Raw genomic sequence first — 21,542 nt, forward strand, 5'->3', positions numbered from 1 at the left:
CGTCCCGCGGGCTGCCGCGTCTCTGGCGCCCCCCGCTCCGGTCCGGCGGGCGCGCCGCCCAGGAGGCGCCCAGCGCGAGCAGCAGCAGCAGCCAGCGGAGCGGGGCTGCCCGGCCGGACGCTCCTCCGCGCGCCGCTGCTGGCGCCATGCTCGGCCTCCGCTGCGCCGCCGCCGCCGCCGCCGCCGCCGGGCAGGGATGCGAGTCTGGCGCGGAGGCGGAGGACGGCAGGGAGCGAGCCGAGGTGGAGGCGGGAGCGCGGCGCGGACGCGCGGCGTGGGAAACAACGTGCCAGCGGGGCTTCCACGCCCAGGCCAGGCGCAGCGCCGCCCTCTGCCGGCCGGCCCGCCCCACCGAGACCCGGAGCCCAGCCGCCCGCCTTCCCCGACGGCGGCTGGCAAGTGGACGGGAGCCCCGGGACAAGGGCAGGCGGCTGCCTCAGGCAGCAAGATCCACAGGGGCAGCTCGGCCCGTCGGGGAAATTCGCTCCCTCCACCAGCACCGGATCTGGAGCCGTGCGGGCGCCTCACCCGTCCCGAGCCAAGGAAGCACAAAATGATGATAACGATGCCTCTTTATTCTATTTTGTCCTCACTCAGGGTGGGGGCCATATTACCCAAGTCCGTCCCTGCCCCCACCTCAATGGGATTTGAAATCCAATAAATTCCTAGGAGTGCCCCTGTCCCTACTGAGTAAGCCCCTCAACCCCTAAAAGCAGACGTCCCATAGCGCTGGGTGATACCAACTTTTCAACATTGTGATAGTGATGTTGTGATACGGTAGTGATATACTGCAATGCTGAAAAGCAGAGGGAGGAACAAGCAGCATTGGCCCCCGTCAGAAACAGGGGTGCAACCAGCACATCTCCCCCCGCCCCCCACCAGCGCCGGGCACAGGGAGGAGGCAGCAACAGGTGGAGAAGGAAGAGAAGGCGCAGGCAAGCCCACAAGACCCAGTCGGGCAAAGGTGCCATCGCACTCTGGCCCTCAGACTGGAGCTGCAGAGTGTTATGATACATCACCACAGAGGCAGACTTTAGTAATCTTTCCTAACAGGGGCGTCAGCCTGAATAAAATATTGAGTGGAGGCAGGTAGGCCCCACCTCACATCATCATCATCATCATTTATTACTGTCAAAGACCAGCTTGAACCTCACATAATTTATCACACGCCACACAGACCCCATTTAAATGCCAAAGCCCATCAACTTCAGGGGGCTCAGCCTGCTCAAATATTTTAGGGGGAGCAAAGGGACCTCGGCCCCTAGGAGTTATCTCCTATGTGTCATAATATGGCACTCTGTGTGAGGCCAAAATTTGGTTTCTTCAAATGAATATTCTCAATTATGGATTTTCTTAATTTTGTGACCCCTTGGCTTGGCACCCTGTCCCAAGGAGCCACCTAAGGTAAAGGTAAAGGGACCCCTGACCATTAGGTCCAGTCATGGTCGACTCTGGGGTTGCAGTGCTCATCTCTCTTTACTGGCCAAGGGAGCCAGCGTACAGCTTCCGGGTCATGTGGCCAGCATGACTAAGCCGCTTCTGGCAAACCAGAGCAGCGCACGGAAACGCCATTTGCCTTCCCGCCGGAGCGTTACCTATTTATCTACTTGCACTTTGACGTGCTTTCGAACTGCTAGGTTGGCAGGAGCAGGGACCGAGCAACAGGAGCTCACCCCATCACGGGGATTTGAGCCACCAACCTTCTGATCAGCAAGCCCTAGGCTCTGTGGTTTAACCCACAGCGCCACACACGTCCCCAAAAGGAACCACCTGCACCCCGCTAAATCCAGCGCTGGTCCCCATTGAAGTGGCTGTCAGCAGACGGACTGATTCTAAAACTAGTTACCGCCTGCTCGGTTCAGAATGCAGCTAGTTCTTCTAATCCACTGCAAACTTTCCATAGGCATCTGGTTTGTATGCGGTGCTGTACTAGTTGGGACTTCCGCCGATCTGGCAGCCAGGCACTTCCTATTCTGTCATTGAGAGACAGTACAAGAGTGTTGCTAGATCTTTAAAAGATTCAGGGCCTGAAGACATCTCATTTGTTGTCCACCCTTCCATCATGGAGCTCAAAGCGGCATACGTGTCCCACCTGTTTTTAACCATAACAGCCCTCCCAGGTAGGTTATACCAAAAGCAGCAAGGGTTGGCATGTGTGATGCCCACAACAAGGTCAGATCTATGATCAAACAAACCCAACACAAACAGGACTCTAATACATATTCTGTGGTGCTGTACTCTCAAACATGATAAGCATATACGGTACAGTTGTTACAGTAAGATAGACTAATGTCATATAAAATATACAACTCACTTAATAGATATTGCAAAGAAGTGTGAAATAGTCCTGAACAACAGAGTTCCAGTTCAGTACAATATATTTTCCAAGTCCACAAGTTGCATTTAACTAATGTAATTCCTCCTGCTACAACTTCCATCTCCAAAAAATAATTCCTATAATGCATTATTTCCATTTAATATCAAGCTACAACATAACTATAATCCATTAGCACTTACCATCTGAGTGCTAAACAGATTTCAGCAATGACCAACCCAACTCAATCTTTTTCCTTTATATCACCTGCTTTTCACAATATTAACTGGAGGAAAGAATGATTGCAACTTCAAACTAAATTAATTTATGCCAGCCTTAACAGCTGCTCTGTGAATAAGACAATCAATAAAGCATTTTAAAGAACCAGCCACTTTTCTACATGTGTTTGTAATTAAGTATGTGAAAGTAGATGTTACATCAAATAAACCTCATTACAAATAGGCAAATAAATCACATTTTCCATTCATCCCATTAGGGATAACTGTCTACAAAGTTTAAAAAATCTAAAATGCTTCTCTTTGGGAAAATGGAGCCTAGATACTTTTTCCTTTATGAATAGATGCATGAACTTGTTCAGTTGCTTTGAATCTTATATCTTCAGGTGTGCGGTTACATTAAAGAAAATTGTTTTAATAGAGCCTCAAGCCCCCATTTGTAGCATAGTGATGATAATGTAAAATTCAGTTAAAGTACTAGAAAATGTTTGTGAAGAAATAGTGAAATAAATAGCTCCACTTGATCAAGGTGTCTCATTTTTCAGTTATGCTGCTCTCATCCAGAAGCACCCCTCATTGTCATCATCTAGCAGAATAACGTCCATATGTTTATTGGTAACTCCTTTGCCCCAAAACTGAAGGTACTTTAGCTGTGGACCGTGGGTGACCTGCTCACCAGTAGGACATATTGAAAAGGCCAGGCACATGAATCTTTCTTAATTTATATACCCCTTATATGCCAAAATGGAGAGATCATTGGTGTAATTCAGGTGTGGGAAACATTTGGCGCTCTCTCTCTCTCTCTCTCTCTCTCTCGATGTTGCTGAACTACAACTCCCATAATCCCTGGCCATGCTTACTGGGGTTGATGGGAGTTATTTTACTATAATTATTTATTATATTTGTATACCACCCTATAACCGCAGGTCTCGGGGCGGTTCACAGAGTTGCAGATCGACATCTGCAGAGCCCAGGGTTTTTCATACCTTGTATGAGAGATTGGCAGACAGATTATTTCATTGTACAGTACAAAGTCCCCTGGAGAAAGTTGTAAAAGGAGGGATAGCTGTCTCTTGTATTTTTATTTTTAAATACTACCAGACTGCTATACAGTGGTACCTCGGGTTACATGCGCTTCAGGTTACATACACTTCAGGTTACAGACTCCGCTAACCCAGAAATAGTACCTCGGGTTAAGAACTTTGCTTCAGGATGAGAACAGAAATTGTGCTCTGGCAGCGCAGTGGCAGCAGGAGGCCCGATTAGGTAAAGTGGTGCTTCAGGTTAAGAACAGTTTCAGGTTAAGAACGGACCTCCGAACAAATTAAGTACTTAACCTGAGGTATCACTGTACTAACAAACTTGAAAAATAGGTTTCAGCCTAGTGCATCTTGCATTTCAGAATAAAATAATATGTCCACACACTGCATCTTTAAAATTTATTTTGAGCATTTATACCCTAATCATCTTCCAAAAAGACTTGCAGAGTCTCTGCCCACAAGCTTACCATCTTACAAAAACAACACGCAAGGGGAAAGGGGCAAGGAGGGCAAAGGAAATCGCAAACACAGGCACCAGTTCTTAGATAGTGGTTCTGATAATGAGCACCTAGAGTATAACCAGCTCAGGGCCATAAGGTCCCTGATGCAGCTGGCCTTTTAGCAGAGCTGGTGGAAGGAGCCCTGCTTCCCATCTCTCCCACTGAGGGAGCCTGGTGGAATGGTTGGTGGCAGGTGGAAAGGGCCCCTCCAGACAGACGCAAGCGTGAGTTGATTTGGCATGCTGAGAAGGCCTTTGTATATCAGCTAGTTGTGGGTGGTCATGAGATGATCCTTTGTGGTTGTGGCTGGAGCCTGGTCAAGGAGCACAGAAGAAAGTGGTATGTGAATGCAACTAACAATGCACTTGGCTTCCACGCTGGAAGTTGCCAGACGTGGTATCTCCCATACAAGTCCTCTGCTTCAGGGGATTTTAGTCCGGGTGCATTTTTTGAATTTGCCAAAATGCCCGAGTTTTTGGAAACGGAGCCAGAAAGTGTGCATGAGAGTATCACTCTGTCCTTTTTCCTTTCTCTATAGATATGCCCAGCTCTCTGTACAAAGACTTGCTTTGCAAGCTGAGCCAGGATATATGCATGCAAGGATCACTCTCAACCTTTTCCTAATTCTGTGGTGCACCTGCAAGGTGAATATTGGTATTGGGCTCATCCACCGGCAAATCCAAGGCTGCTCCTTAGAGGAAAGACTCCGTGAGGGGGTCTCTCTCTCTCTCTCTGCCTCCCCGTCTCCTCCTCCCCCCGCTTTCTGGGTTTCTCGTATACTCTGCGTGGCTCAATGCCAGGATCCCCAGCCCACCCTCGTGCATTAGCCATTGATTGCAATTAAGTGGACTCCATTTTGCAATATTAGATCGAACTAGGATAAGAAAGTTACAGATAGGTAGCCGTGTTGGTCTGCCATAGTCAATAATAATAATAATAATAATAAAATAAAAAAAAAATAAAAAAGAATTCCTTCCAGTAGCACCTTAAAGACCAACTAAGTTAGTTCTTGGTATGAGCTTTCGTGTGCATACACACTTCTTCAGATACTTCTTCAGGTATCTGAAGAAGTGTGCATGCACACGAAAGCTCATACCAAGAACTAACTTAGTTGGTCTTTAAGGTGCTACTGGAAGGAATTTTTTTAAAAAAATTTAAGGATAAGAAAGAGAGAGCTCTCTCAGTTCTTTGTCTAAGGCCAATGGGCATTTGGAGAGCTGGTGTGGAGATGATCCAAATCACCTGGGGTACCTCTAAACAAAATTATTGAATGTAAGTTAAATACACATCTCTCATGTAATGTCAGGGAAAGCCCCCCCCCCCGCCCTTCCATTTTTGTGTGTTAGCAGACAGAAGAACCTAGCAAAGAAAGTGCTGGGAGTTGGAGTGGTGGAAAAGAGTGGAGGAAATGGCCAAAGCACCTGGCACCCCATTTCCCCCAAAAACCTTTGTTCCTTTCCTTTGATCACTGTACTGCTTGGATCTTCATATTGTATTTCTTTTTGGCATTATGCAAACCCCCAAACCAAGGCGATAAGTAAGAATACAACTTTTAGAAGACATCTGAAGGCAGCCCTGTATAGGGAAGTTTTGAAATGTTTAATGTTTTATTATGTTTTTATTTATGTTGGAAGCCACCCAGAATGGCTGGGGCAACCCAGTCACATGGGTGGGGTATAAATACTACTACTATTAATTATTGAATAGGAGGTCCATTTTCATCAGAGAAATGTTGGAACATATGGTGTATGCAGCCACAGTGTTTGTGTGCTATGGAAAGTGAGGGGGCTCCACCATCAGAAAGTGAGGCTGGGACCTTGTCCATTCAAGCATGGGCTTCAAGGAAACTCCAGACAGAACCTTAGAGAAGATCTTTGCAGCAATTGTGCCCTGTGAAACAGTTTGTTATGCACAATGGGACATAACTTTACAGTTGTGATAGGTCTGTGGGTGTGGATGCTGAAGCAAGTGGTCTGAACCATTCTCCACCCTTTCCCCCTCTCTCCCCAAGGCCAGAACTCTCAGCTCCTGTGGAGGATGTGTGCAGTAGCCAAAACAGAGCCAGGGACCTACCTGTGGCTGAGGTAGCAGAGGTTTGCACAGAGAACGGAGGTGATGGTTCTGTGCCACTGGAGCATCTGTGGAAGCTGCCTGACCAGCTTGAGGGGATCACTTGCTCACCTTGTGTCTTGGAGGCAGCTGTGTCTGCTCCTTGTGACTGTGGTGGCCCCAACTAGCACACTGGGGGCTCCCTGAAGGGGATTAGGACTGGGCCCGCCCTGCTGTGATTGTGTGAGCAACCATGGTGTTTATTATAATTCCCCCCTCTTTTGCACACAAGGATGCCAAGAAGCATTCTATCAGCTGCCTTGCTGGATGCTGTGGCAGATATCTGGCAGGGTCCCCTTCTTCAGGATGCCAGAGTGCCAACAGCAGAACCCGCAGAAGACCCAAACAACCAATGCCTTTGCCACCAGTCAAATAATTGGTTTACAAACTTAATCCGTTCCGGAAGTCCATTCTTAAACCAAAGCGTTCTTAAACCAAGGCGTGCTTTCCCATAGCAGCAGGGGACTCAATTTACAAATGGAACACACTCAATAGGAAGCAGAACATGTTCTGCTTCCAAGGCAAAGTTCACAAACCAAAACACCTACTTCCGCGTTTGCAGCGTTCTTAATCCAAGTTGTTCATAAACTAAGCTGTTCTTAAAGCAAGGTACCACTGTACATGCCTGTACATGTTCACCCCTTGGATGTATGGAGAGCACCTCTGTTGACGTAGTCCCCATGTTGTATAGGCTAATGTTTAAAATGCCCCAGGATGGTTAGCTTTTTTCATCTCTCCCTTAAGTCCATGGGAATATGAGGGTGAGAACCTATTTTGCTCACATACCCATGACATACCCTTCCACCTCACAACAATGTACTGCTGCTCTGTCTTAATAAAGATCGTAGAATCGTAGAGTTGGAAGAGACCACAAGGGCCATTGAGTCCAACCCCCTGCCAAGCAGGAAACACCATCAGAGCACTCCTGACATATGGCTGTCAAGCCTCTGCTTAAAGACCTCCAAAGAAGGAGACTCCACCACACACCTTGGCAGCAAATTCCACTGTCGAACGGCTCTTACTGTCAGGAAGTTCTTCCTAATGTTTAGGTGGAATCTTTTTTCTTGTAGTTTGGAACCATTGCTCCGTGTCCGCTTCTCTGGAGCAGCAGAAAACAACATTTCTCCCTCCTCTATGTGACATCCTTTTATATATTTGAACATGGCTATCATATCACCCCTTAACCTCCTCTTCTCCAGGCTAAACATGCCCAGCTCCCTTAGCCGCTCCTCATAAGGCATCGTTTCCAGGCCTTTGACCATTTTGGTTGCCCTCCTCTGGACACGTTCCAGTTTGTCAGTGTCCTTCTTGAACTGTGGTGCCCAGAACTGGACACAGTACTCCAGGTGAGGTCTGACCAGAGCAGAATACAGTGGCACTATTACTTCCCTTGATCTAGATGCTATACTCCTATTGATGCAGCCCAGAATTGCATTGGCTTTTTTAGCTGCCGCGTCACACTGTTGGCTCATGTCAAGTTTGTGGTCAACCAAGACTCCTAGATCCTTTTCACATGTACTGCTCTCAAGCCAGGTGTCACCCATCTTGTATTTGTGCCTCTCCTTTTTTTTGCCCAAGTGCAATACTTTACATTTCTCCCTGTTAAAATTCATCTTGTTTGTTTTGGCTCAGTTCTCTAATCTGTCAAGGTCGTTTTGAAGTGTGATCCTGTCCTCTGTGGTGTTAGCCACCCCTCCCAGTTTGGTGTCATCTGCAGATTTGAGGATCCTATCCCTGCTTACAAGTAAGACCATCTGCTGTTGTGTTTTGGGACGGGAGCCAGGACACCCTTTTGGCTTCATAAGCAAGGGCCTCTAGGCTGATCAGAAGCAAACACAAGGTGATAATGATGCCCACAGGGCTCATGAGTGAAGTTCCCGTGGGGTTGCAGGCTGTCAAAAGAGTCAGATAGGAGAATGATGGGTTCTGAGAAGAAAATCAATGGCAGGCGCTGAGTAAAATGCCATGTGAGAGAAATCAATGAGAAGGCTTATGTGAAAAATTATCCTTATTGACAATGAATTCTGGAAGAACTGCCACAAATAAGCTCCAAGGTGCCGTACACTATGTTCTTTTCAGGGGTAACTTTATGTCTATTGAGGCCTAGTGTGTATGTTTGTTTTTAAATTAGTAGGGTTTCAGTATCTTTCAGTTGATTCCTCTGGTCATTTAGATGGATCTTACTTTTTACATGGGAAGAAAGGAAGGAAGGGAGGAAGGGAGGGAGGGAGGGAGGAGGATGCCACACAATAGACTATTTCCACATGTCTGCTGTGTGCATTATCCACCCCAACCCCCATATATGTTGGCACATATTATATTTGATCCTCTTAGGGCCATTTCTCACAACAATGTCTGTGTGTGGTGGCCATGAGAAAACAGCAGCTCAAGCTGATTTCCATCCATTTCTACCAATCACTTGTTGAACACACTGCTGAATCCTGCTGCCACATGCCAGACTGGGTTTTTGCACATCACTGCCACTAATCCTCATTTAGAGTGGGTTCAGTGTTAGATACTAAGATATGAAAGCTAGGAGCTAAATGGCACCTTAAACCTATGTAGCTTATGGGCACCACAACAGAATGTCTAGGTGCACTTTTTTATAAGAATAATACAAAGCTGAAAATGAATGAACTGCAGCTAAAATCTTATGTTCATTTTTCACATGGTCTAGCCTTCATCTGAAGACTGCAGAAAACGAAGCCATGCTTCCCCTGCCCGCCCCCCTAATATTCTTATGAGGGTCCCTCAAAACACTGCTTTTCTGTAAGGCCAGCTGAGAGGTAGAACCTGTCAGCTTGCCTGACGCTGCAGCAATCTCTTGGAAGTCCTCAGTGCCAGCAGTGGCAGTTTTAATGTGAAATCTTAGGCGCAGTCCTGCGCCCAGAGCTCAGAAATGCTTGTGCGAATGAAATTCCCACTCGTAAAATGCGCCTAGAACAATGGGAGTTTCAAATGCTGAGCAGGTTGCACTAACATACCAGAAGCTGAATCTAGTCTGTAGAAGGATGAGGGTCAGCAAACTGAGCTTCCATTCTAGAAAGATAACGGCCTTTTCCGGGAAATAGGTCAGTTGCCTGTTCTGACCTCAAGGAGAAAGTCTGCAACTTGGGGAAACTCCTTGATCCATCTTTGTCACTACAGTCCCAGTTGACCTCTGGGACAAGGAGTGCCTTCTATCAACTTGGGCTGGTATACCAGCTGCAACCATTACTGACCACAGTGGTCCATGCATTGGTAATTCCCTCTAACATTTCTCTGATGAAAATAGGGACATCCTATTCCGTAATAATAACTTTATTCTTTATACCCCACCCATATGACTGGGTTGGCAGCTTACCACATATATAAAAACATAATAAAACATTAAACATTTAAAAAAACTTCCCTATACAGGGCTGCCTTTAGATGTCTTCTAAAGGTTGTATACTTACTTATCTCCTTGTCTCGGGGATTGCATAACTCCATACCCTCCAACTTTTCTCTGAAGAAAATTGGGATGTCCTAAGGAAAAGTGGGACATTCCAGGATCAAATCAGAAACTGGGATGGCCTCTGTAGCGGGGTGTGGGAGCTTTTTAAAAAATCACATCTGGCAACCAATGTTCCCCTTTGGTTGCAGATGGGTAAAGGTAAAGGGACCCCTGTCCTTTAGGTCCAGTCGCTGACGACTCTGGGGTTGCGGCACTCATCTCGCTTTACTGGCTGAGGGAGCCGGCATACAGCTTCTGGGTCATGTGGCCAGCATGACTAAGCCACTTCTGGCGAACCAGAGCAGTGCATGGAAACACCATTTACCTTCCTGCCGGAGTGGTACCTACGGTATTTATCTACTTGCACATTTTGTGTGCTTTTGAACTGCTAGGTGGGCAGGAGCAGGGACCGAGCAACGGGAGCTCACCCCATTGCGGGGTTTCAAACCACTGACCTTCTGATCGGCAGGCCCTAGGCTCTGTGGTTTAGACCACAGTGCCACCTGCGTCTAAAAAGTCTAAAAAGCCCCGGACACAACGTTTCACAGCCCTCTAGTGGCTATGGTGGCTCATTTACCAGAAGTACAGTAATGTATTTAGCATTAACTCTGGAAGTGTATGCTCGATTTTGACCAAACTAAGACTCCTAAAGCAAAATATACATCAAGATTCCCACCCTGCATCATAAAACCATAGAATCATATGATTTACAGACTTGGAAGGGATCCCCAAAGGTCATCCAGTCCACCCCATCGCAAATATTTAATCTAACAGCATCAAACATGAAAGAAAAGAAAATGCTCAGAGTTTACTTCATGTTTCAGAAAAAGAACCTCCCCCCACTGTATATAGGTCACATGATTCACACTGTCACAAAAGAAATATATATATACCGGTAGATAAATTGTCTCATCTGGGCCTGAGTGTTACATATAATTGAGTCAAGAAGTATCAGTCCCAGTAATAAATGTACTGTGTAAACAATACATGAAAATGGTGTGCCCCTGCCCAAACGGCGTCAATATTATTGTTGTTATTTATTTTATTTATACCCCCGCCCATCTGACTGGGTTGCCCCAGCCACCCTGGCCGACTTCCAGCACATACAGTATAAAAGCATAATAAAATGTTGAACATTAAAAACTTCCTGATACAGGGCTCTTTTCAGATGTCTTCTAAAACTTGTAGAGTTCTTTATCTCCTTAACATCCAATGGGAGGGTGTTCTATAGGGAGGAATAAAAATACTTCACTAACTGACCAATCGTGTTGCAGATATCTCTGTTTTGCCCACACACACCCAAGCCTGACTACGCCTGTGTTTCTGAGCTATGCTTTCTGAAGCCTATGGCGTGCATAGTGTGTCTCTTTGTGCAGAGAAAACTCAGCTTTCAAGCCATGATGGCACATGGTGCTTCTAGGCAGTAGTTTCTTCTGGACTTGCTGTTCATACATACAAGCCTTATGAAGAATGGTTGAGGGAGTTGGGTGTGTTTTGCCTGGTAAAGAGGAGACTGAGAGGAGATACTGAAGATGGAGCAAGCTTGTTTTCTCCTGCTCTGGAGGGTAGGACCCAAACCAATGGATTCCAACTAAACATCTGTAAAAACTTTCTGTCGGTAAGACCTGTTGGAGTCCCTTGAAAGGTGGTGGACTCTCCTTTGAGGTTTTTAAGCAGAGGTTGGGTGGCCATCTGGCAGGCATGATTTGGTTGTGATTCCTGCATTGCATCCTTAGGACCCCTTGCAACTTTACCATTCTAAATTTTGTTCAGTGCCCACATATGACATTGTCTTAATCAGAATGCTATCACATATTATTTACAATTTAATCTGGATTTACCACAGAAAATCCAGTAACACACACACACACAGAGAGAGAGCTTGCTGAAAACGGTAAATCCGTTTTTAAAGCAGGTGGTGGGATGAGATGGTGTTTTGATGTGACCGTGGTCATTCTGTGAACGCTGCAAAAACAGTTGCGTGTGTCAGCCACATGGAGTTCACAGGTGCAGCAATAAAACTGCTAGCAGATTTGCAAACCTAGTATGGTTTCCAGAATGGTTTCCAATTGGAAGGGGACGGCATGTTGAGAAGCACCCCCGTCTACTTTTCGGTTAATTTGACTTCTACATTTAACATTGTGAGAGCGATAATGCCCCACCCACATCTGGGGATAATGGACTGCACTGGCACTATTTAAAAATGCTGGAAAAAAATAAAACCCGAATAAGACCTGAGTGGGAAAGAACAGAAACTCTTTCTACGACTTCACTTTATTTTGGAATGCAGGCATCTGGAGGCGTCTAAGCGCCAGTGCGCTAAAAAAAATTAGCAATAAATTCGTAGATTTCTCAATTGTTGCCTAACGCTTCTGCGTTGGGAGAGCAAGCACGGGTCTGACTGAACCCAGAAGTTAAATGCCAGCGTGAGTCTAATTATTAGATCTAGAGCTGCCTTTGCTCGGCTCTCGCCTGACTCGCAATTAGCTCGCTTTCAAAAGGCGAACTGCAGGCCCCGGATGTCGACATACCCTTTTATTCCCGCCCTCTCACGCACGTGGTTCCGAGGGCGTGGCTGATTGGCTGCCTGGTCAGGGAAGAGGAGCACTCCGGTCGACCTGCCTGATGATTGGGCAGAGGCTGTTGCTGAGGTCATCGCTGATTGGTTACATGGCCCAGTCGGCCCGCTCGACCTGCCTGCTGATTGGGCGGAGGCGGTTTCCGTTGGTGCGTTTGGGGTGGGGGAGGGGAGGAGTCCGAGCGGCAAGATGGCGGCGGCGGCGGCGAGAGCCGTGCGGTCCGTGTGGCGGCTGGCGGGGCTGCCTGCGCTGCCGGGCCGAGGCGCCTTTCTCGTTCCACAGCGCCCGCAGCGGTAAGGCGGCGGGACTTCGCCCCCCCTCCGCCGCCCTGGGGGAAAGGCCGGGAGGGCTCCGCGTGCCTGAGGCGAAGAGGCAGCAGCAGCGGGAGGCGGGAAGCCGGGCCCACAGCCCCACGGTCCCCCCCCGTATCCCCCCCCCGTCCCGGAATCTATTTATTTTACATATTTTCCCTTCGTCGCATTTAATCCCTGGTTTCCCTCCAAGGGGCTTAAGGTAGTTCTCCCCGCCCCCCCCCCCCTGTGAGGCAGGCTGGGCAGAGGGAGGCAGTTCCTGGCCCCCAAGGTCCCCCCCCCAGGGAGCTTCACCAGCCCAGTGGCGGAATTTGAACCGCGGTCTCGCTCAGACCCTAGTCCATTACGCCACGCAGCCTGTCTTACTCCGGGAGGAGGAGGTATCTTTCCCGGTTTAGTTTCTCTGCGCGGACGGGGTTTCTCTGCTATTTACCGCCCCCCCCCCTTTTCTCTCTTTCTCTTTAGGCAGTTGAATCCTTTCAGATTCTCCTTTGGCCGGTGCTTGGGGCAGTATTAAAAAGCTTTTCAATACCCGATCCACCTTAATAGCAAATGACTTGATTCCTTTTGAGCAGGGATTGTCTGCCTTGCACGTGCCAACGGGACGTTTTTGAAACCAACGTGGGCAATAGAGGGTATTGGTTCACTTAAATATGCTGCTACTTTAGAGCAGAGCTCACCAACCCCAGGTGAAACATAAAGGAGGGACAGTATAAGTCTCTCATCCTGTATTTTATCTTCTATTTTTATCTTGTGAACCGCCCTGAGATCTTTGGATGAAGGGTGGTATATAAATATAATAAATTTTCAGAGAAGACAGGGATAAGAGGTGGCAATGTGCTGGTGGCCTCTTGTACTCAGTCTTAAAAAGTTGCTTTGAGTTTTACTGACCCTGGTATTGTTTCAGGACTTCTCAGCTGCTTTGCATAGTGACACAGGAGAAAGGCACTGGACCAAACTTGGAAGAAGAGCCAAACCAGACTCAACATGAACAAAAATCTGTTACTGGCTCTGCTGAAAAGATGTTAATAGAGGAAAAGGCCAAACTAGAAGAACAATTAAAAGAAATCACTGTAAGACTCCTTTTGGTTTATATATTTGTATGGCCCTCAAACAGCAGATAGATAGGATATACATATTACTTTTCAGTAGTTTCCTTTAGCAATTGGGTCTTGAAAGTGCTAGCATCAGAAAAGCGAGAATGTATATATAACTGAAATGTCTTGAGACTACCTGAGCTCTGTATATGTCATTAATTTCCCCCCACTGGTGAACTAAAGTTGGATTTCATCTTGGTCTAAAAAGGGAATGGTTAGGTTTTTACCATATATCTAGTTAATAAAAAAGAGGAATAGGACTTTTATCTTGTTTACTTAAATGGGCCCTGGTGCCACAAAAATAGGAGTGTCTCATGGTTTGCTGATGTTGCTCTTAATATTGCCAGATAATTGTAGGATTTAACAGCATAGCAAATGGCTGAAGTAATATCTCTCCCTTTATATTTCTGTCTTGCTTTTAACCATTATCCCCTCACTTGTGGGTCACAACATTTATAAAGTTCTGTTAAAAACCTGACACATCACAAAATCAATGTATCATTTGGAGGAAAAGACAGCTCTTTTGATCCAGGAGCACAGTTAGGATGGTGTGTTTGGTGGACTCATTCATTCTGTGTCTCCATTTCCTGGGAGTTTTTTACATAGGCAGTTGGTTTTACATTTCCACTGTTTACTTTCCCCCTTGTCCAGGACAAGTATAAACGTGCCCTGGCAGATGCAGAAAATCTACGACAAAGAACTCAGAAATTGGTAGAAGAAGCAAAGTTATATGGTAGGTATAGGCTGTATTTGTTGTTACTAGCACTAGAACACCACATTAAACATAAATAAAAACTTAAGCTTGGAAATTCCAAAATGGTACTTCCACTCAGCTCATATGCTGTGCTGCTTCAAGAGATCTAGATACATACTTTTTCAGCTGGTACTTTGAATCAGTGAACATGATTCTTGTTTGGTTAGTAAGCATGAGAGAAAATATACAAGTGAGAGCAAAAACCTCTGTGGGCTGTTTTTGTGATCAATGTGACATCATCATGACACCAGGTAAAGCATTTCCCTTTGCACATGTGGTCTGAAGTCAAAAACAGTGCAGGCAAAGGCTTGGGTTTGCAAATGCTGATGATCATTTGATTGGTGGCACCTGGAAACCCTGCTTCCATTGCCCGGGTGATTTGAAGTCATACTTCACAGCACACAGGTAAACTGCAGTTTCACTTCTCCCACACTACTCCAAAGTCATATATGTCAGGTGTGTGTGACTTGGGGAAGCTGGCCTCAGATGCAAAATTAGGACCTCCGCTGAGCCATAATAGGGATGCCAGGCTGGAAATTCACGACTGATCTTAACTATAGAAAAAAGAATTCCACAAGGTGGATATTTTTGCAGCTTGAATTGCTTACTGCTTTGCCAAATACCCCTTTTAGTTAAATTTTCAAGAGATGACATTGGGTCATTGTACAGAGCAGAAAAAATGCACATGTTTATCATATACACTGGCACCTTATTAAAACTTAGGCTTGAGGGTGGTTGTGAAAAGAGTTAAGTTACTTATAATTTTCTAGCTATAAGTTTTATGCCCCCAATTCTACAAATGTATCCAAATATATTTTCATTAACATAAGGGTAAATCTGAATTTAATGGAGATTCAGTCACACGTCATTTTTGGTATTGGTATTACTTGATAATGTATCTTTAACCATATACATGCCCAAGCTTTGAATCCTGGAAGAAAATATAAAATTAATGGTTTCTTTCATTGTCTGATGAAATGTTGATGCATCTTTAAGGATTATCTGAAATTTTATTTGCTTTTCCTGTTTTAGGAATTCAGAGTTTCTGCAAAGATTTGCTGGAAGTTGCTGATGTTCTGGAAAAAGCAACTGAGAGTGTTCCCAGAGAAGAACTCAAGGATGAAAATCCACATCTCAAAAACCTTTACGAAGGTCTTGTCATGACTGAGGTTCAAATACAGAAAGTGTTCACCAAACATGGCTTGATGAAACTGAATCCTCTTGGAGCCAAGTTTGATCCCTATGAGCACGAAGCATTATTCCACGTTCCCATGGAAGGGAAAGAACCTGGCACTGTGGCCTTAGTATCCAAGGTGGGCTATAAGTTGCATGGCCGTACTTTGAGGCCTGCTCTAGTAGGTGTTGTAAAGGAACCTTAGCAGTCTAATCTTAGAGTGCCACAGAACCAATAGATGCCCAGATAAAGACTCACTAAACAGAGTGGGAGGCTAAACTAAATGGTGGAAGAAGCTTTAATACCAATGAAGCAATGTTGAAATGTGTTTTTAAATGAATACCAATAATGGGGGGAATGCAAAGTGAGTGGTATGAATTGCAAGCATGAGTCATCTGTGTCCCGTGAATAATATTATGGTGATTAATGAAAGGTATTCTGCATTGTAATTAGGCAATTTAGTAACAATAATGCAATGTAGATTGTTCAGAATGAAAATCTGATCTTTTCATTGTCGTGTTCTGTGTACAAATTAGCATTTTTGCTTATTCTTTTATGAATACAGAGTTGGACACCAGTCTAGTACTAACTTAAATAGCTTCTGTTCCCATGGAAAGCATCAAATTGTATCTCACATAACACAAGTATTTGGTATAAGTGCTGTTAGTCTTTTCTATATTTAGTTTAGTATTGAATCACATTGCACGACCTTGAAATGACAATTGATCTAGAGATGTATTGAGACCATTACAAAGAAAAGAATAGGAAGCTCATTTAGTAACTGCTTGCAGACACACAACCAAATTAAGTGTTTTAAGAGTTCACAGACATCAGCCTAGTTTTCATTGAAACCAGGATTTTTTAATACCTGCCATTCCCTGCCTGGTTCATCGAAGTCCTCTGGCACATAGAAGAGTGCATGGGAGGTCTGAGGCAGTTGACCAACATAAAATATGAGCACTTCATCTTCTGAATTCTCTATGATACATTGGGAACAGCTTGTTAGGGATTTTGTTTTTTGAATCCTGCCAGTTAACTTTAAGAATGCCAAATGATCCCTACTGGATCAAACCCAAGGCCTATGTAGTTGAGCATCCTGTTTCCCAAAGTTGCATACCAGATGCTTATAGGAAGTGGGATGTGAGGACAGTCTCCTACTCCAGTTGTTCCCCAATGGCTGGTATTTGGTGCTTCTGAGCCTTGAAGTAGCATATACCCAGAGGTGGAGAACTGGATCCAGCTGGTGGACCGAGTTTGACAGGTGGGGCTGCCCACTTGTCAGTTACCTGACATCAAATGTCCGGTTTCTGCCCACATGATTTTAAATGATACTGCAGACAAAACAGTCTGCAAAGTGCTTCTGACCAGCTGATCATCAGCACTTGTTCTGTACCTGACATCAGGCATGTCTGGTGTAGAGCAGGTGGGCATATTGTGGCCAAAGTGACCTCACTGGCAAAATGAGGAAAACTGGTGGCCTTAATTAGGCCTGTGGTCTGTGGCTTCCCTACCCCTGCATACAGCTATTGTGACTGGTACTTAATTGTGCATGAATTGGTCTAACCATCCTTTTAAATCCATCAAAGTTGGTGCCAGTGTTACAGATACTGCAAATGATACAATGATCACATTTCCACTTCCTTCATGCTTAATTTCTTACAATGTTTTCTTTTCTGTATTTGCATTGATTTCCACCAGATGCAAAGTCATCAGTGTTGCAATATTTGATCCCAATATTGGGATGATGATTGATCCCAACAAGGAGTAATGTACAAATATTTTTACACTGATCAACAGATAATTGGGAAGGTGCAAGCTTTGTGGCTTTGCAAACAAAATGGCAAACTTATTTTTAAAAATGTTTAAATAATCTGACGTAGGCAGGTTACATCCAGGCTTGCTTGTCTTTGGGCCTGAGCCTTGTAGCACCACCTGCTCCTAGACTAGGCATAGGGAACATTTTGCCCCAACAGGCTGTCTCTCCCCATCCCTGCAGGCCATGTTCAACAAGCAGGTGAAAAGAAGCTTCCTAAAAGTTTTACTTCTGCATTTTTGGGGTCTTGCCTATAAACAAACCGTCCAGAACAACCATTGCTTTTTTCTGGCGATACTAAAGGGTAGGCAGCACTGGCACCTCTCCCCCTTAAAAAAAAGCACTGAGAACAACACGCTCAATTTTTTATTCCTGTTTTGGTTTTACTTTTTTAAGCTGCAGATTTGGTAAATGGGTAAGACCTATTATCTGTTTTTAGTGACAAAACTTTTTTATTAACTTAGGTTGATGACTTGTATCAGTCTCCTGAACTATACTTTTTTGGGGGAGGGGAGTAGTTTTCCAGTTAATGAATTTGATTTGGGTAGTGGATAAACTTGCAAAGGAAAAATGTCACTAGTAAGTACTGGGTGGTGATTTACGGTGACAGGCCTTTTTAATCGTTCACTTCTTGAGTGAGCAAGCCGAAGTGCTGAAGTATCAAACCAAGGAAACAAGTGAGTTAAGCAATGAAGCAACTAGAGGGTAAGTACCACCACATACTTGTTTAATTCAAGTATCTTAAACTAATTCAAGTATCTTAAACTAATAGGAGCTTAATCCTAGGGATGGAAAGTCTGTAGATAATCTAGTTTCATCTCTTCCTGTTAACTGGAATTGATTAAGCCCACGAGTTGAGCTACATTTCTTTCTCTATTGTGCTTTTTTCCAAATACAGTGGTGCCCCGCAAGACGAACGCCTCGGAAGACGAAAAACTCGCTAGACGAAGGAGTTTTTCATTTTCTTAGCCGCTTTGCAAGACGCATCTCCCTATGGGCTTGCTTCGCAAAACAAAGCTTGCCCCGCAAGCTCCGGGGATAGCGGGGAAGCGCAGCGCGTCTTCCCCGCTGTCCCCGGACCTCTTTTCAAGCAAGGGGCGGCAACGGGGAGAAGATCGCTTCTCCCCGTTGCCGCCCCTTGGTTCAAAAGGGGTCCGGGGAAAGAGGGGAAGGCGCACGCCTTCCCCTCTGTCCCCGGACGGTCTCCATAGGAACGCATTGATTGATTTTCAATGCATTCCTATGGGAAACCGTGCTTCGCAAGACGAAAAACTCGCAAGAAGAAAAAACTTGTGGAACGAATTAATTTCGTCTTGCGAGGCACCACTGTAAGGTCTACTTTACCTAATTGGCTGCATCAACAGCTGGGGAAGCTTAGCCAGGGCAATAAATTTGGAACAATCTAATGAGGGAGTGTGCTCCAAAAGTGAGAGGGAGCTCTAGTGATGAAACATCAAGTTATACAGTGGTACCTCAGGTTACATTCGCTTCAGGTTACATACGCTTCAGGATGCAGACTCCGCTAACCCAGAAATATTGCTTCAGGTTAAGAACTTTGCTTCAGGATGAAAACAGAAATTGTGCTCTGGCGGCGCGGCAGCAGCAGGAGGCCCCATTAGCTAAAGTGGTGCTTCAGGTTAAGAACAGTTTCAGGTTAAGTACGGACCTCTGGAACGAATTAAGTACTTAACCTGAAGTACCACTGTAGTAACAAAGCAAGTTAAGCAGCAGTGTGAGGTTGACACAGTGAAAAGGTCATGACAGATCGCTCTGTCACTCTCCTTAGTGACCTAACAAAACCCGAGCTCCCAAGTAAACTACCTCAGTAAACAACAGCAACGGATATTCAAGTGGAGAGCCAGCAGGGTTGTGGGGGGATAGCCAGTGTGTCACAAGTGTGACAATGCATACTGCTTATCAGGAAAGGTACTATCCGGGCTAAGAGAAATGTAGTGTAATTAATGAGCGATGTCAAGGAAACTGTTAGAAGTAAGGCGGTTTCCTTCAGAAAGTGGACGTCTAGTCCAAAAAGGAACAAGAGGGAACACAAACTTTGGCCAAAAAAATGCACGCAGATAAGGGATGCAAAAAAGAATTCAACCCGAGGCACCACTGTATTGAATTCTTTTTTGCATCCCTTATCTGCGTGCATTTTTTTGTACTTAATTTGTTCCGGAGGTCCGTTCTTAACCTGAAACTGTTCTTAACCTGAAGCACCACTAATGGGGCCTCCCGCTGCTGCTGCGCCTCCGGAGCATGATTTCTGCTCTCATCCTGAAGCAAAGTTCTTAACCCGAGGTACTATTTCTGGCTTAGCAGAGTCTAACCTGAAGCATATGTAACCCGAGGTACCACTGTAATCATATTGCTAAAAACTTGCAAAACTAACCACAGCTTTTAAAAAATGCATCAGAAGCAAGAAACCAGCTAGGGAGGTGTTTAGACCTTTGGATAACAAGAGAGTAAAATGTGTGCTGAAGGAGAAAAAAGAGACTACAGAGAAGCTGAATGAAATATTTGCATCGGTTTTCAGAGAGATGTAGGGCAGACAAACTGAGGAAAACAATGATTACAAGATGCTTACGTTTTAAGCCTTATTAACAAATGAAAAATAAAAACAAATCACCAGGTGATCTAGTTCACATTGTGTACTTCGGACTTTTAAAAGCTTTTGCCAAAGTTCCCCACCAAGGATTCCTGAGTAAGTTTAGCAGTCATGGAATAGGAAAGGTTATTTTATGGTTCAGTAACTAGTTAAGAAACAGGAAGCATGCTAGGAATCAGTGGGTAGTTCTTCCAGTGGAGGAATGTAGAAAGTGGAATCTCCCCGCCCCCAAAGATCAGTGTTGAGACATTTGCTTTTTAACTTGTTCATATGTGATCTGGAGGTTGGGATGAGCAGTGCGGAAGCCAAATTTACTAATGATACTGAATTGTTCAAGAGGGCTAAAACAACAAGAGATTGTGAGGAGCTCTGAAACCAGGTGAAAGACAGTTATGGTATATGGCAAATCCAGTTAAATGTAAGCAAGTTTAAAGTGATGCACAGTGGGGCAAAAATAAAATCCTAATTTTGCATATATGAGGTTGAGGTCTGAACTGGCAGTGACTAACTAGGAAAGAGATCTAGGGGTTGCAATAGATAGCTCATTGAACTCAATTCATGGCAGCTGTGAATTGAATTCAGTCTTGGGCATCTTTAGGAAAGGGAGTGCCAATATAATAATTTATGAGGTGACCACATTTAGAGTACTGTGTGCAATTCTTACTGCCTCACCTAAAAAAGGACAGTGCAGAGCTAGAAAAGGGCAACCAAAATGATCAACTGCCCATCCTTTGAGGAAATGTTATGACATCTGAGGCTGTTTAGTAAGAAAAGGCAAGTAAGGGTGAGGGCATGACAGAGGTGTGTGAAATTGTGCATCACCCAGAGAAAGTGGATCAGGAGAGGATTTTCTTCCTTTTTCTAGATCCAGGGTCATATAATGAAGCTGAAACAGTTAGCCAAAACTAAAAGCCAAGTCAAGCTTACCTGACATACACATCAGAGATTCAGGGCAGACAAAAGTACTTCTTCACAACAGCTTAGTTATTTGCAGTTTGCTGCCACAAGATACAGTGGTGCCCCGCAAGACGAATGCCTCGCAAGACGAAAAACCCGCTAGACGAAAGGGTTTTCCGTTTTTCGAGGCGCTTCGCAAGACGAATTTCCCTATGGGCTTGCTTCGCAAGACGAAAACGTCTTGCGAGTCTTGCGATTTTTTTCGCCTTTTTTCTCCCTTTTTCTAAGCCGCTAATAGGGTTGCTTTGCAAGACGAAAAAACCGCAAGACGAAGAGACTCGCGGAACGGATTATTTTTGTCTTGCGAGGCACCACTGTATAGTGATGGTCACCAACTTGGATGGCTTTAAAACAGGACTAGACAAATCCATGGAGGATGGAGCTATCAATTGCTACTAGCCTTGATGGCTATGTATGATCATCGTTGGGCGTGGTATGCTTCTATACTGGTATGCTGGGAACCACAAAGTCGGGAAAATGTATGACTTGCTGAAAACAGCATGCTGAATTAGATGGGCCTTTGGTCTGACTCAGCAGGGCTCTTGTCTTAATTAGCTGCTGTTTTTTTTTTTTTTAAA

General features: G+C 45.1%; 1 protein-coding gene across 1 annotated transcript; it reads left to right on the forward strand.

Moving 5' to 3' along the window:
• Nucleotides 1-12,401: 12,401 nt before the first annotated feature.
• On the forward strand, nucleotides 12,402-16,166 carry GRPEL1 (GrpE like 1, mitochondrial). Its single transcript, XM_079983687.1, has 4 exons — nucleotides 12,402-12,546; nucleotides 13,472-13,637; nucleotides 14,313-14,394; nucleotides 15,448-16,166. The coding sequence occupies exons 1-4, from the start codon at nucleotides 12,443-12,445 to the stop codon at nucleotides 15,792-15,794; spliced, it is 699 nt and encodes a 232-aa protein (XP_079839813.1). The 5' UTR covers nucleotides 12,402-12,442; the 3' UTR covers nucleotides 15,795-16,166.
• Nucleotides 16,167-21,542: the final 5,376 nt, after the last annotated feature.

Source organism: Podarcis cretensis, assembly GCF_951804945.1.
Source record: "Podarcis cretensis genome assembly, chromosome: 7".
Classification (NCBI taxonomy): Eukaryota; Metazoa; Chordata; class Lepidosauria; order Squamata; family Lacertidae; genus Podarcis; species Podarcis cretensis.

Bases quoted from the DNA above. Each gene is read 5' to 3' on its own strand.
- GRPEL1 (XM_079983687.1), top strand. From the start codon at position 12,443: ATGGCGGCGGCGGCGGCGAGAGCCGTGCGGTCCGTGTGGCGGCTGGCG. The intron at 12,547-13,471 runs GTAAGGCGGCGG...GTATTGTTTCAG, and splicing joins GTTCCACAGCGCCCGCAGCG to GACTTCTCAGCTGCTTTGCA. The intron at 14,395-15,447 runs GTAGGTATAGGC...TTCCTGTTTTAG, and splicing joins AGAAGAAGCAAAGTTATATG to GAATTCAGAGTTTCTGCAAA.